Below are 16,872 nucleotides of genomic sequence, written 5' to 3'. Positions count from 1 at the left end.
CCATATGCCTATCCTCTCAACAAGCTTAAAAGGCTAAACTTCCTAAGCACACTTTTGAGCATGAACCGATTCTCAGGAAAAGCTTTCTTGGTCCTAGAAATTCAAACATCTCCCAAACACCAACTATCTTTAGCAAAACTATCCTTTGACAAGATGTCAGCAGATGTTGAAATCCTTCCATATATAAAAAACTACTGTATACACGTCACCCCTGGCCTAGGTAATTAAAAAACCTAAGCTCTACTTAAGAAGTTATAGCTTTAGAACCGGAAGGTACCGTTGGAATTATATATACCACTTTCAAGTACTATAAACGCTTATTCAAAGCTGTACCAATAAAAGTACAAAAATTTTTAATACGGTTTATACAGGAAGAAGCATAAGTATTCACTTCTCTAATATTGTTTATAAAGAATTATCTAAACACTTGACAAAGAGGGGATGTGTTTTTTTACATGTATCAAATTGCATTTTTGTGTCTCGCTGGTGAATAAAGCGGTAACAGCTGTGCAGACTGGATGTTAGCTATTCTTCAGTGGAGATTTTTCATACATAAACAAATGGAAAAGTTGTACAAATACTCTCTGCAGCCAGCAATATCCTGGTCTGCTTTAATAGCACATCCATCCCTGCTCTTTCCTGATTGTTGTGCAAAAGTTGTGTAGACGGTCTATGCAGATAGGTTTCTCTGTGTTCTGCTGGCTTCCAGCAGCTTAAAGCCCCAATTAACAAAGAATTCTTGGTGCTCTTGAAATGCTTGCGCTTAAAAGTTTACATTTTAATGAATATACTTACTATATTCTTAATTATTTTTTCACAGAATGCACACCAATAATATAGATTCCCCACAGCTGCCAAAATGGAAACAGAGAGGTTCTGTGCCTATCTGAAAGCTTACACATATTGATACTAAAAGGGCAGAAAAATATGAAAATCTTAAAGTTAGATATAAAACTGTAAGGCCAGAAAAGCCTATTTTTTCTCTTTTAGAATGTTGTTTAACTAGAAAAAAAAATGTGTCTATTAGGAACTTTCGGTTTGAAAGGTATTTACATTCAAAAGAATAACATCCCTATGCATAACTCTGAAGCTCTAAAAATAAAAACCACACTTAATTGTAATGACATTTAGTATCCATTTTGAAATTAGAAAATCAAAAGAAAAAAAAGAAAAACATTCTTTAACATTTCACCAGTATTTGAGCTTATGTATATTTTAAACTTTTGTTAGAGGTCACTGCCTCAAAACGCCTCAGAATCAAGTTAAATTATTTATACAGTGACAAAACATGTGTATCTGTGCATGTCCAGATCACTGATATTTACTCAGGTTAAATATTTATTACTTTTGAACAAAACATTTAAAAAATTAAAACCACAGTTTAAGTCTCTAATGTTTTTCAGCTTCTTAAATGGCTTCCTTTGAGATTCTGTCACATCGTGACAGCTTAAGTAGAACAGTGCCTTCTGTGTTTTTCCTTTTTAAAGAGGAAACATGTTGACTGTAATGCTGCATGTTGAATAAAATATGTTTAACATGTTGAGCACAATAATTCCAGACTGTACAATCTGCACTAGGCAAGCTCTATACTAACAGAACAAGGCTTGAGTTTAATCCTGAGAAATAGAGAATCACTCTGGCAATTTACCACAAAATGGGCCTCTGCCCTGTGGTTCGTGTGTTCAGCTCACTGCTATGAAATTTGAACTAGTCATATCTTATTAAAATAAATGTAGATTTATTTTACAAGTTTTAAAGTGATCATCAGAGGCACTGTTCTGCACTCCATGAATTTCACACTATTTTGGGTTTCTAGTCCTTGATGAATTCTTTCAGTGGGATATATGAACCTAAGAACACTAAAGCAGAAAACCGTAGGGTCTATGAGTATTTCATAGCAACGTATGAATTTAAGAGAACTGCACAGTAAAAAGAGATAAAGCTTGTCTCCATGATTCCTGTGACCTCTCAAGAGTTGCTAAATTCCCAGTATTAACACATACTATAAATAGTTTTGTCTCTAAAATAAGTGTTTAGCCAGTGCTGCCCTGGCACCTGGTGGATATAATAACTCCCAAATCTAAATGCCACGTTGTGGGGTGGGGGAGGCAGACATGATGACAAAGGCTCCTGCGGCAGCTGGCTGATCTTCATCTAACTTGTGCCCCCAGTCTCCCTTAGGATCCTAGTTATGCCCCTGCTTCCCACCCTGGTGGCACTCATGGGACTCACAGGGGAGAAGATCAGCTTTAGCTGTGCTTCGGAACTCACCTAAGATTTTGCTAATGTTGGAGTTATGCATGTCGGGGAAGGCCTGAAGGATTTTCCTCCTCTCATCCTTTGCCCAAACCATGAATGCATTCATTGGTCGCTTGATGTGTGGCTCACTGCTGGCACGGCCGCGGGCATCCCTGTAGACTCGTGCTTCAGCCACAGTGGCACCTCCTGTTGGCCAACAATAATACTGCTGTAGTTTAGCTGCAGAGCCATTCATTGCTTTACTTCCTGTAATGTCAGGGCAGGAAGAACAAGATGAGTGGAAAGCGTTACTATGTGGATAATGTCACACAGCTTGGGTCAGCTGTTTTCCTCAGGTCCTCCTCTTATTTTCTAAGTGACTTCTTGGAAGTAGAAGGCAGGTTCAAATGACGATTCTATAGGCTTTTCTGATGTAGCCCTCAAAAACATACTAAGAATTAATTTTACCACATTTACCACAATCAATATTAGGTGATGATACAGCAACGAATGACATTACCTTACGGCAAACTTTGCTGCTGTAATTCCTTTCTTCAAAAGCATGCTTTTACCTGTCATTTTAGACTTGTTTGCCCCGTATCAGAACCACTCTATATGTTTCCTACAAATATAATTCTTTTTTACAATATGGTTTTGACCTGTGCTCTTTTCATTGCCTGGAAGACCCCTCTCCTACTCTTTTATGCTAAATCTTATTCATTCTTCAATGTTGACATGTTTCATGATTGAATAAATTAATTCAATGAAAAATATTAATTGAACAATTACTATAAACTAGGGTTTATACCAGGTGCTAAGGAGACCATGGTAAATAAAACAGCTCATGCTTTTAAGGAGCTCACAGTTCAGAGTAAGACAGATGATTAAAACAAAGGAGGTGAGAGGTGCTACAATATTGACAATAACAGGGCACCAAAAGAGCACCAGACAGAATGGTCAGCTAGTGCTTCCTAGGAGATGTGATGCCTAAAATGAGTCTTGAAGAACAAATAGGAATCAGCAGGTGAGTGGGAGAGGGAGTAAAGCCAGATGGGAAGGGTAATTCAGGCTAAAGGAACAACATTTGCAATGATGCTCCCAAGGCTGCACTAACTCCTCTTGCTTTCAGGAGACATACCCCATAGTAACTATTATTTATGTGACTATCTCCCTCCTTTCCACTCCTCTCAGGAATATGAGACACCTAAAGTTAGTGATTATGCTGTACTCATTCTTGTATCCTCGGGATTTCCCACATAATAGATAATAAAATATTCATTAAACAAATATTATTTGGTTTTCACCTCATATGCAAAAGTCGTAGATTTAGAGGCATTTATTTCAAGATTCCTGATCTTTTTTTTTCTGTTGTTTAAGGGTAGTTCTTTAACATCTATGAAACTATGCCTAAATTCCTGATGTTTTATAATTTCCAAAGAGCTGACTCTAGTAACATACTAGATGAAAGCTCCTTGAAGATAGAGCAAGGGCTGGGTCTCATTCACTGCTGTATTCGTAGGATTCAATGAAGTACTTGGCACATAGGATTTCAATTAGCAAAATGTGTTACATTAATGAATGACTGAATGAATAAATGAATGAATGAACATGGCTTTTGCTTGTTTTCATGCATCCTACTAGGGTGATATGCTGATGTATACTTTGTGATATGGCAACTCCTGCAGATTGAGAACTTACATAATTAAAGGTAAAGTGGTCAAACTGATAGCCTCAGACAAGGCTTCTACCACATAACAGGAATGCCTACACCCAGAAGTTTAGAAGCAAAGTACACAATAAAACCAACATTTCTATTTTCTGAAAAAAGTAAACCCTTTCTGCTCAGTGAAGTTATTATACAGGACCAACATGATTCAATCAATCTCTGGCCCTTCCACTCTATTTTTAGATACGTTGGTTAAGTAGAAATTTGTGTCAAAGCCAGTAATAAATTACAACATTATAATGCACTATTATTTAGCAAATACGGTCATCATTTACTGCAAACAAAGGGCAGTATAAAGGGGTGGGATTAGCTAACATGAATTTTTTTCTAAACAGGAAGGAGGGCAGAAAGGCTACTTTCTGAAGATTGTACAGAAATATTTTATAAACAGCCCTTCTTTTAGGCCTACTAGACAGAATGATCCTTTACATGAAAAGTCTTAGATCCCAAGATGCATAACTAATACGATACCTTTTTGCCACCATACCCACAGTACATTAATTTCATTTAAAATGCACTGACCATACAGGATAAATTGATTTCACTTTATATGGGTTTGACAGCCATGTTTATTGTGCAGTGAAATGTAGTGTAGCTTCCAGCTGACAATATCCATCAACACAGGGCAATATGCTGACTGCTGGGCCAGATGAAGGCATACATTACTCTGGAAGTGAAACACTCATTCAGATACGACAGTGTCTTCTCCTGAGATCACCATGGTAATTTATGATGCCCTCAGTGCCATTACTTTACAACTGACATGGATTTAGCAATTTATATACTGACATGCATTCACATAAAAGGAGACAGGTTTGTGGAGAATGTCAGACGCAAAAACATTTCAATATTATTCTAAGTTAACTACTATGCCACAGGTGATTAACATTTGAGACCTGCTTTTACTGTTGTAGCTTTCTCTCCACCTCTGGCAAAATCAAATAGTCAGCTTCCATTTATTTCTTCATTTAAAATACGTATTTCATTGTAAATGGGAAGTTTTACTATCCTAAAGACTGACAGAGATCATGGTGAATTTTTAGACGCTGGCTTTAGTATAAACATCCTAGATTCTCTACTGTATACCAATTGATTCTCCCAGATATGCCATACATCTGCCCAATCTCTCACTCTAACCCTAACCCTGCCACAGTCTTCACATATCCTTACTACTCTCTTCTACTTTACTAATTTCTACCTTTTTCTAAGGAACAGAGCTCAAGTCTGACCTCCAGCCTGCTCTAACCTTTTCCTTTCCTCCTACATCACAGATTATCTTCAGGAACTGAAGGACAAGGAATTGATTACACAGCAGGTCTCTGGGACTCACATGTAATGCTTCCAGAAGTTGAAAAATTCAAGCACAGTGCACAGAACAAAAATATGAATTAAGAAGGGGAAGAATAGAAAATTCTTTAGATCACATGTGCATCACCTCGTCTCTCTTCCAGAAGGAATGAACTACAAAATGAATGGGGACATCCTAAGCTAAACTAGAAATGTTGTATCAGATGAACCAAGATTTGGGAAGAATAGATTTACTCAGGGAGGCCAAAGTTTGAAATACTTTTAAATTTATTCTGATACGTGATCAACTACAGCAGTGACTTTTAACACTACACAGATTGCAGTGCTCAGATCCCTCTGCAAAATCGTAACTTGGAAAACATTTCAATGTTTTCCTGTTTTTCTTTCTTCCTGCTTCCTATTTTTGCCCCTGGCCTGTCCTGTCTCCCAAATTGTGGTACTCTAAGGCTATCTTATGACTATGCAAACTATGCCCAGGAGGTCACTCTCCTTAATTAGAAAGTCAATGAAAAACAACAACAAACCAACTTTGCATATGAAAACAGTCTCACCTTTGCTTTCACCACCACCACTAAAGTGCTAGAAAGGGAGTGTATCCTTCCCTAGATTGATAATATCTGAGTTAACACCTGGGTAATGTACAGGAAATACAGTAATATAAACCACAAATGTCCCACAAATACATGTGAGGGTTTTCTCTATTCTGTCTTTTTGAAGTGACTGTGCCATGTAAAACTTATGTGGAATTCATTGAAGCATCCATATGAATACTACACAGAAAGATGTTTTCAACAAAAATTTCTTGAATATTTTGATTAAAAAAACCTCTCAATATTACTTTTTTTTTAATTTAAAGCTGACAACTTATCTATTACTTGAATTTACAATCTAGGTTTGAGTTAAGCTTAGATTCCGAATTTTAAGGAAGTATTAGAGGCTACAAAGTCAAAAGAACATTTAGAAAGTGTCCCTAAACTTTGCTTCTGAAACAAAATGGTTAAGGAGTTGTTGCCACAGTAGAAATACATATGATTCTATGTGTGTGTATAAATTCAAAAATTTAAAAATGGAAATTGTATATTTGGAAAACCCTTTTAAACAGATAAGAAAACTTTTATAGCATACTATAAATTGTTTTCAAAAGGTATACTATTAATCTGTGTTCTGAAGTCTAAAATTCACTTTGTTATAATTAATTTTAAAAATCTGCATATCGTATGATTTCATACAGTTTCATTCATTATTAAATGAATGTAAAAAAACAAGTATTTCATTCTTAAATAGCCAGTAGTCTGCAACAGAATCCAGAACTTGGAATGGCTCATAATTCTATGAGGCAGCTTCTTCTTTTAATAGCAGAGGAGTCATTTGTGAGTTCAGCATATGATTTTTCATGAAGAGCAGTTGGAAGAAGCCTAGACCTACAGCTAAGTACCTGGAGACGGCTTTCCAGCTGACCTAACAGTCTTTAATTGCCAGCAACAATAGTCCCAAATGACAGTTACTGAAAGGCCAAGAGATCAACAGCACCACAGTAGGCTTCAAGGGAAAAGGTCCCTGTACTCCAGGAGAGGCTGCTCCTACAACTTCCCCTACAAGGCTCAAATTGGTTAATTCATCCTTCATCTCCGTTTGCATAAAGGCAAACTTTCAGTTAGATGAAAGATAGCTAATCTGCAGAGAGAAAATAGAAATGGCCAAGGCAAATACCTCCTTAAAAAGCTGTGATTTGAATGATTTAAAGAGAAGACAAAATGGAGTTTTTCCAGGTGGGTTGGAAAGAAGGCCAGTTTCGCCATCATAGCCTCTGGCACCGGTCCTGAACTAATCCTGGAGAGGCCCCTTCCTGGGTAAATTCCAAGGGGTATCAGAGTGAATGAGTGAGTGCTTGGTGCATACATAAAGTTCCCTAAGGGGAACTCTGGTTAATTCTATAATGTGCCTAGTAATCATTTATTTATGTATTAATTCAATAAACACTTCTGACACATTTCATACATACCTGGCATTTTGATGGGGTATACAAAGATAAATAACACATGTACTTTGTTTTTAAGGAATTTGGTCCAACGGGAGAAGACACATAAGTTAAAAATTACAAATGATGCTAACAGAGGTAATTTTAAAATACTATTAGAGCAGGGAAAAGAAGCTACTAACATAATTGGTGTGGACAGAGATGACTATTAGGGAGGCTTTAGAGCTGAAGTGGTGCTTAAGTAGCATCTTAAAAGAGAAGTAAGAGTTTACTAGCAGGTATAAATGAATGTGTAACTATTTCAGGCTAGAAAATCAGTGTGAATAAAGGCACAGAGTTATAACAACAGCAAAGGACGTTTTAGGGAATAAAAGGCAGCTAGCTATGGCTTGGGTTTATGTAAAAAAAAAAAAAAGAGGGGAGTATTAAGAGATGAAATTAGAAAAGTAAATAGGGACCAGATTTACTAAGCACCTTGAATGACAAGTTAAGAAGTCTTTAAGGTTTTTAAGCAGAAGAATAACATGGAAGAAATATGTTCTAGAAGAGATCAAAATGGAAAACTAAATGAAAAATTACCACTAAATAGTTTCAATGATTACCAGTGAATTAATAAAGAATAGAGAAAAATAAAGTGACTACCTCTTCAAAGGTCCATGAAAACTTACATTTTGTCAGACAGAATTAATGTGATATAAGCAAAATATCGGCACAAAAGGCTCTATTACAAAATCCAGTTCTGGTAAGGGCAGAATAGCTCATATCAGACCAATCCTACAACAGACAATAAATATAAACTCTGAACAAAATATGAAAAAAAAACCCATAGATATTAAAGATACCTGAGAGCTACCAAAATTAAGCAGAAACTGAAGTGGATTCCATTTTAGAATGAAAGGCATTTTACTAAGTTAAATTCTGTTTTCATGGATTTTCCCATGAAGACACTTCCTGGTCTTCTTAGCATAGAGTGACTAGAATGCAGATAGAAAGTCAGTCTAGTTGGCTTAATGTGTCAGAAGACAGAGTTTGAAGTTACAGGTGGCTGCTGACACCTGAACTTGCCATGTATTTGGAAGACTCAAATGAACCCAATAAAAAACAGAGCTGTGTATCTGGAAAATCTGAAAAGACATTTCAGCTGATGCCCTTTGCAAGGAAAACAGAATTTGAATTTGAATCCTATCAAGTTAGAAGGAACTCATAAACACCTGGGGCTTCCCACTGACACTCCAGAGGGGCAACTCCTTAGGAACAAATTCTATATGTCAGGAGTAAGAATTTGCCTTAAGACTAAAAACAAAATTAAAAAACACTCTCCCCCTAACAGTGTAAAAACTGAGGTTCCACAAGTTTAATGTGTGCAGCAGGTAACTTAACTGCTTCTTGCCCCCAAATTAAAATTTTTCAGAGGAAGATAATAAAATACAGAGTATCTACAGTTGATCATCCACAAAATACAATATATGATAAAAAAATTATAAGTTGTACAAACAACCAGGAAAATGTGACTCAGAGACCAAAACAATTTAAAAGAGAAAAAGAAAAATACTGGCTGAAAATTACCTGATTTTGGTGAGAAACATCAACTAAGAGGTTTAAGACATTCAGAGAATGCAGGGCAAATAAATACAAAGAAAACCACACCTAGAAACTAGTTAAACTACTGAAAACCAAAGACAAAGAGAAAATTCCAGAGAAAAGGGACATATTACTTATAGGGAAACAAAAATACAAGTAAGGGCTGATTATTCACTAGAAACAATGCAAAGAAAACCATACCTAGAAACTAGTTAAACTACTGAAAACCAAAGATAAAGAAAATTTCAGAAAAAAGGGACATATTACTTACAGGGAAACAAAAATATGAACAAGGGCTGATTATTCACTAGAAACAATGAAGACTAGCAGACTATGGAACATCTTTATAATGCTAAAAAGAGAAATAAATTAAGAGTTTTATCCAGTGAACATATGCTTCAAAAATGAACGTGAAATATACTCTCAAATGAATAAAAGCTAAGACAATGAGTTACCAGCAACAAACACCAAAAGAGACATTCAAGGGAAGTATTCAAGAGGAAAAGAAATAACACTCAACAAAAACCAGATACACAGAAAGAAAGGAGGAACATCAAAAATGATATGTGACTATTTTTTCTTCTCTGGATTTCACTAATAGCTAATTGTTCAATGTTTTTGGCAAGGAGCTATTTAATACAAAATACAACATTGTATCATGGGATTTATAACATATAAAGAGGTGAATTATGGAACAACAATAGTATGTTAGCACAAAGGATGAAGGTATAAGTAGAATTAGATTGTTAAAGCTTGTTTTATTTTGCATGCAGTGGTAAAATTTTAACTGTAAGGATACTCAATTTTGGTTTCATAGTGAATCCTTAGAAAAACCAATTTAAAAATATAAAAAGAGACCATGTGAGGTATTTCATGCCTGTAATTTCAACACTTTGGGAGGCTGAGGTGGGAGGATCGCTTGAGGCCAAGAGTTCAAGACCAGCCTGGACAACATAGTGAGATTCTGTCTCTACAAAAGGTTAAAAATTTAGCTAGGTGTGGTGGCATGTATCTGTAGTTCTAGCTACTTAGGAGGCTGAGATGGGAGGACTGCTTGAGCCCAGGAGGTTGAGGCTGGGCCACTGCACTCCAGTCTGGGTGACAGAACAAGACATTGACTCAAATCAAAAACAAACAAAAAATTAAAAAATACAAAGAGATATAGTTAAAAAAATCCAACAGAGTAATTCAAACAAAAGACTTAAAAAGAGATTCAGTTAACACAAAGGAAGGCAGGAGAGAGGAGAAATAGAAGGTGAAAAACAAAGGGAACAAATACAAGTAGTGAAAAAAATACTAATGTGTAAGACCTAAGTCCAACAAATGCAATCATCATATTAAACAGAAATTAATCAAATTAATTAAAAGTCAGTGATTTTTCTGAATGGATAAAGAGTAAGAATCAATGAAACAGAAAACAGATACAATAAAGACAACTTAAAAAGCCAAGGTTAGAAATTTGAAAAAAAATAAAAAAATAAAATTGATAAACCTGAGTAAGACGGATCAACAAAGAGAGAAAACACAAATGCCAGTATTTGGACTGAAAGAGGGGATTTCACTATAGATACTACCCATATTAGAAAAATAAAAAGGGAATATTATGGATAACTTAATTTCAATAAATTTGACTACTTAGATAAAATTAACATATTTGTTGAAAGACATAAACTACCAAAATTCACTCAAGAATAAATAGAACATCTGAATACTCTGATAGCTAATAAATAAATTGAATTTATAAGCAAGAACTTATCCACAAAGAAAACTGAAGCCCCAAATGGTTTCGCTGGTAAGTTCTTTCAAACATTTAAGGAAAATAATAATAATCTTGCATACAGGTAAGAAAGTAGAGGAAGAAGGAACACTTATTAATTAAATTTATGAGGCAGCATACCCTGATAGAGGTTTGAGCATAAATGCAGAATTTTAAAATAAAATGTTAACAAATTGAATCCAGCCAAATGTAAAATGTAGGTAATAACATCATTACCAAGTAGAACTTATCTCAGGAATGCAAAACTGGTTTAACATTTGAAAATCAGAAAATGTAGTTCACTACATTAACATATTAAAGGGAAAGAAAACACATGGTAATCACAATAGATTCAGAAAATGGTTTTGATAACATTCAATACTCATTCATGTTAGAAATACTCAGGAAATTAGTATTAAAAGGAAACTTTCTCAGTCCAATAAAGGACATTTAGGAAAAACCTAGTGATAACATAATACTTAGTAGTGAACTATCGAATTCTTTCTCCAGAAATGAAGAACAAGGCAAAGATGTCCAGTCTCACCATTGCTAATCAACAATTAAAAAATAAAAAGCTCACACCTGTAATTCCAGCACTTTAAGAGGCCGAGACAGGGAGATCATGAGGTCAGGAGTTCAAGACCAACCTGACTAACATGGTGAAACCCCGCTCTACTAAAAAATACAAAACTTAGCTAGCATGGTGGAGTGTGCCCGTAATCCCAGCTACTCAGGAGGCTGAGGCAGGAGAATTGCTTGAACCAGGGAGGTGGAGGTTGCAGTGAGCCAAGATCATGCCACTGCACTACAGCTTGGGTGACAGAGCAAGACTCTATCTCAAAATAAATAAATAAATAAAATAATTAAAATGTATATAAATGATAAAGGAATAAATAATGTTATCTGTTCATATATAATTGTTTACATAAAAAATCCTAAGGTATCTATAAACTACTAGAACTAATAAGTAAATTTAATAGTATTACAATAAACAGTAAAAGATAAAGAAATCAATCATATTTCTGAATACTAGCAGCAAACAATTAAAAAATAATATTCAAGTTTACATTTATAGTAGCATCAGATAATAAAATACTTGTGAATAAGTTTAACTGAAAAAAAGTATTCAAGACATCTACACTAAAAAAATACAACATTTGTGACTTAAGACCAAAATAAACAGAGGAATGTAACATGTTCATGAATCAGAAGACTCTATATTGTTATAGTGTTATTGTTCCCAAATTTATGTACAGATTCAACCAAATTCCAATAAAAATGTCCAAAAGTTTTTTTTATATAAGTTGGCAAATTGATTTTAAAATTTATATGAAAAATAAAGCAGTAGGAACACCTAAAACAAATTTGAAGAAAATTAGAGTATTCAAAGTACCTTAATGAAAACCAAGCGTGTTAAAGTGGAAAATAATAGTCTTTTCAACAAATACTGCTAGAACAAGTTGACAGATACATTGGCAAAAAATTCTGGATCTTGTGTCACACATTATACCCAATAATTAAAGATGAATCATGACTTAAAACTGAAACAGAAAAACTATAACTTGCCTCTAAATATATATAAGGCAGTATTTTAGTGACTTTAAAGTGAAATGACTCTTAGGTGCAACATATAAATCACTAAATATACAAGAAAAATGTTAAATTGAACTTTATAAAAATTAAAACTCTGCTCATCAAAAGTCATTGTTAAGAAAATAAAATGTCAAAGCACATATTGGAAAAAAATACTTAGAACATACATATCTGAGTTCTAAATATGCAAGAACTTGCATCCAGGATATATAAAGAATGACCAAAAAATCTATTTTAAAATGAGCAATAGACTTAAATGAACCTTTTATCAAAAAGAATATAGTTATGGCCAATAAGCAGATGAAAAGGTATTCCCTAGCATTAATCATCAGGAAAATGCAAACTGAAACCACAATGAGATGCATTTCAGGTCCACTGGAATGGCTTAAGTTGTAAATGTTGGCAAGGATAGAGAGCAACCGTAACTCTAATATACTGGTGGTGAAAGTATAAAGTGGCATAACAATTTTCTGGCAATTTCTTCAATTAAAATACATATTTATGTATGACTCAGAAACTAAATAAAAACTTCTGTCTAAAATGGACTTATATAAGAATATGATAGCAGTTTTATTAATAATAGAACAAAGGGAAATAATTGGAGAATGAACAAATTGTGACATATCCATACAATGAGACACTACTCAAAATAAAACTATTTTAACTCTTAGTTTAAAAAAAAAAGGAAAAAATGACAACCAAAAAACCCCACAAAATAAAGCAGAAAACCAACCATCCAACAAATTAAATGCTCCTTTTTTGAAAGGTTCTTTTTTTCTGTGGACCTGAGAAGTAGGTGGCATATTCAGGCCATTGTGAACTCAAAGATAATCTCATTTACCAAAATGAATTATTAAGAAGGGCAAAAATACTATCATTGATTGTTTATGAAGATAAAGAGACATAAGTATCACCACTGGGCTGCTTGACAGAACTGTTGACGATCACACTATTTCAGACCACTTCATTCTATTAATAGTTGATTTTCTCCTGTAGGATTCTGAAAAGTTACATAATACATTTGATAGTCCCCTATTTGGGTTAACAGAAAATGATACTGAGTGCATTAGAAACAAAAATGTAGAAGATGAAATTTTAGAAGGAGATTGAAATTAGAAAAGTAGAGTATTAATATTATACAGATTTGATTTTTCACCATATTTATCCTACCAAATTTATCTTAATACAACAGAGGTCCAATTCATTGTGTTGGAGGAATGGCTGATAGCTGTCTGTCTATGATTATGGAAACCTACTGCTACCTTCTCATTCCTGTTCTGCCAGAATGTGAACTTACTTTCATTATAGGAAGGCCGCTTGGAATTCAACTTCAATTGCTTCTTGAAAAAAAAAAAAGGATCTGACTATTCTAGCCATTTATTTGACATTCCATGGCTCAGCAAAAGCCTTAATCATTAAGGAAGTGAGCAAGTGATATGTTCATCTTCTGAAAAGAAGAAATGCCAGGGGTGGAGGGTATGGTTTGCTGTCTATATCTTTTACAAAAATTATCTAGATATATTAGCAAAGAGTGACCTACTGATAGGTGAAATGAATTAAGGAAGGCAAACGCAAAATATGGACACACAATTCTTCTGAGCTAGTGATTGGTGAAAATATAAGAGCCAATGGTACACGAACAAGAATTACCTTTGGTACTTTAATTAAAGTGTTAATTCTTCATTTGCCATATGTTGGGGAAGATCATAAGTAAATTTTAATATCTTTGTTTTCATCTCAAGGTTCTTCAGCCCTACTAAAAACAAATCCCTATTTACTTTAACTGTTGAACCTATATACACCAAGAAATTCACTAAATAAACTAGAGAGAGAGAGTGTGTGTGTATGTGAGAGAGAGAGTGTATGTGAGAGAGATACATGAATAGAAAGGTCTAGTTATATGTAATGCACACATAAAAAATTCCACTGGGCACTTTGGCAACAGACTTTTTTTTTTTTTCTTTTGAGATGAAGTCTCACTCTGTCACCCATGCTGAAGTGCAGTGGCATGATCATGGCTTACTGGAACCTGCCTCAGCCTCCTGAGTAGCTGGGATTACAGATGTGAGCCACCATACCCAGCTAATTTTTTTTTTTTTTTTTTTTGTATCTTTAGTACAGACAGGATTTCACTATGTTGGTCAGGCTGGTCTTGAACTCCTGGCCTCAAATGATCTGCCTGCTTTGGCCTACCAAAGTGCTGGGGTTACAGGCATGAGCCACCGCGCCCAGCTAGAAACAAACATTTCATTAATCAGAGTACCAATGTATTTCTTTAAAGAGCAATTTACCTTTTTAATAGGCTAGGTCAGAGGTGAGTTTCTAGGATAGACACATCAGGTGTGCTAAGTAACTCTGCATAAAATAATATTTACAAAGTGCTTTCACTAATTACATTATCTTCATCCTCATTACAATCTTTTAAAATGGGTAGGAAGGCAGGTATCTTTTCACCCACTTTATAGATGAAGAAAGCAAGACTCAGAGAGGTGATAGCACCTTCCCCTGATTAACCAGTTGCTGGTAATATGAAGCATAGCCAGATCTAGAACCTAAATCTTCTGACTTTCAGCCTAGTACATTTCCCCTACACCAAAGCTACCCTAGTCACTATTCGGCAATCTGAAATAACACTGAATTTCAAAGTCCACCATTTCTTGGCTGGAACATTACTTTGCCCCTTTAAGGATGCCACTTTCCTGCCCAGCTAAGCACATTAGAAGAGCCCATTACCAGTTTTGAAGTTCATGCCACTGTCTAATTGGTCTCTGAAATACTGCCCCACCAAAGATGCAAGGGCATGTAAAGAAAGCAGTAAGGACTAAAATTATAGCTGGGATTAAAACAATGCTAAATTAATGCATTCCTTGGTTACAGGATTAGGAGCAAGTGTTATTGTGGATAAGACTTCTATTTTTTTTCTATTAGAAACTCCATTCTCTTTAAAAGATCAACAAGAGGAACCAAAGGGAATTCCCTAAGGTCAGCTCTGAGGAAACATAAACCTCTAATTCAATAACTCTGCTACTGCTCTGAAAAAGGGCTTTATTATTGCAACATACATATGGAGCCAATTGGACATTAATGACTAATCAATCCCTCCCCTTTCTATTCTACTTAAAGTGTCACAAACCATGTTTAGATTAGCCCATTTCCTGCTTAGGATTGCTCAAGATGTCTTTTGTTCTTTCAGGACCCGCCTGATGGAGGCAGCTTAAACAAACACACGACCGGAGTGGCGCAGGAGTTATAAAGTGCCATATGTGAATGAACAAAGGGGCTATACTAAAGCCTTTTGTGGTATTTGTTAATGTTTTTCATCTGAGCTTAAAAAGGCTTAATGACTTTGTGGTGAGCTGATGCATGTGGCTCGTGGCTTTGCAAAATGAAGGAAATTCTAACCAGTGATATACCAGTCTGTATTTTCAAGAGTCTCTTGCTTTCAGTTTTGATGCCTGTGTTTACTTTTTAAAAAATTCTGAAGTTATATTTACTTTACGCAGATAGCTAAACAGAGTCCTTTATCTTATTTTAACTACAGAATCCCAGGGCAACTGGGATAATTTATATGCTTCTTTATTTTAATGACCTGAAAGTAGTGTAGAGCATCAAATATTCCACTTATTATCTATAAGCTGTATGTATACACAGGAGGAAGGCTTACAAACTGTTGAGTCCAGGCAAAAAGGCATCATTTAAGTTTGAACCAGAGACCACTAAGGTTGAAATAAGGCAATAACAAGTTCTGGCTTCCTAAGTTTTCAGGAGAACTGGGCTCAGGTTCAAGAAGATTCCCTTAGAGAATAAAAAGACCAGTAAAAAGCTGGTAGACTGAATAATTCATGTTGCTCAGCAGCTTTTGGCTTTATCCAACGCTAGCTCCTGACGTAGATTCTACATGAAATTAAGAAGTGCAAAGGAAGATGAAGCAAGTCTCAGTAGTTAGTTAACAAGGATGTTACTAAGTCCACTGTCTCATTTCAATCTTTATCGATGGCCTTAGCCTTCACGATCTCTGCTGGACTATTACAAAAACTAGCCTTCTGGCTGATATTCTTACACCCAGTTTTAAATCCTTTAACCCCCACCTAAATACCTCCTCCTAATTTCAGCCAGAATGATCTGTCACAAATGCAGTTTGGACTAGGCCACTGCTATATTTAAAACATTTCAATGGCTCCCTCATGCCCACAAGATGAAGTCCACACTCCTTAGTACAATATGCATAGCTCTCCGTGACCTGGCCCTCTAACTATGGCTCCAGTACCAGCTCTGGCTACTCCGCTTGGAACTTTTTTTGTGTTATAATACTGAACTACTTCTAGTTCTCTAAACACTGTGTTGTTTCATACTAGGAATGAGTTTTCTCCTTTCCTGGAATTACCTGACCATCTTGCAATCACTCATTATTGAAGACTCATCTCTGGGATTATTTATCCCATGGAAGTCTTACCTGGTAGCCAAGTTAGAATAAGTACCCTAGGCTCCCACAGGTGGCACCCTATGCATACCTCCATCTTAACATTTGCATATTTTATCCAAATTACCAGTTTTATGTGCCTACTTTCTTCTCCAGACTATGTATCCCAAAACAGTGGTGATTACATTGTGTCTTATCCTTAGTTGCTTATCCTTATCCCCAGGATCTAGTATCCAGGATGGCATAAGGTAAATACTCAAATGCTTACTGAT

General features: G+C 35.3%; 1 protein-coding gene across 21 annotated transcripts in view; it reads right to left on the bottom strand.

Moving 5' to 3' along the window:
• The window catches only part of SOX6 (SRY-box transcription factor 6), a 665,386-nt gene that overhangs the window by 19,536 nt on the left and 628,978 nt on the right, over positions 1-16,872 (bottom strand). For 16 of the 21 annotated variants that reach the window (XM_012456568.3, XM_012456567.2, XM_012456573.3 and 13 more), the window contains one exon: positions 2,272-2,505. In XM_012456568.3, the coding sequence (XP_012311991.2) occupies positions 2,272-2,505 (234 nt within the window). The remainder of the gene's footprint in view (positions 1-2,271; positions 2,506-16,872) is intronic. The other 5 variants (XM_012456580.3, XM_012456566.2, XM_012456575.2 and 2 more) reach the window with 1 other exon arrangement.

The sequence above is a fragment of the Aotus nancymaae genome, unplaced genomic scaffold (assembly GCF_030222135.1).
Source record: "Aotus nancymaae isolate 86718 unplaced genomic scaffold, 86718_ANA_hifiasm-v0.15.2.pri h1tg000059l, whole genome shotgun sequence".
NCBI lineage: Eukaryota > Metazoa > Chordata > Mammalia > Primates > Aotidae > Aotus > Aotus nancymaae.
This window is presented reverse-complemented; position numbering and strand designations above follow the sequence as displayed.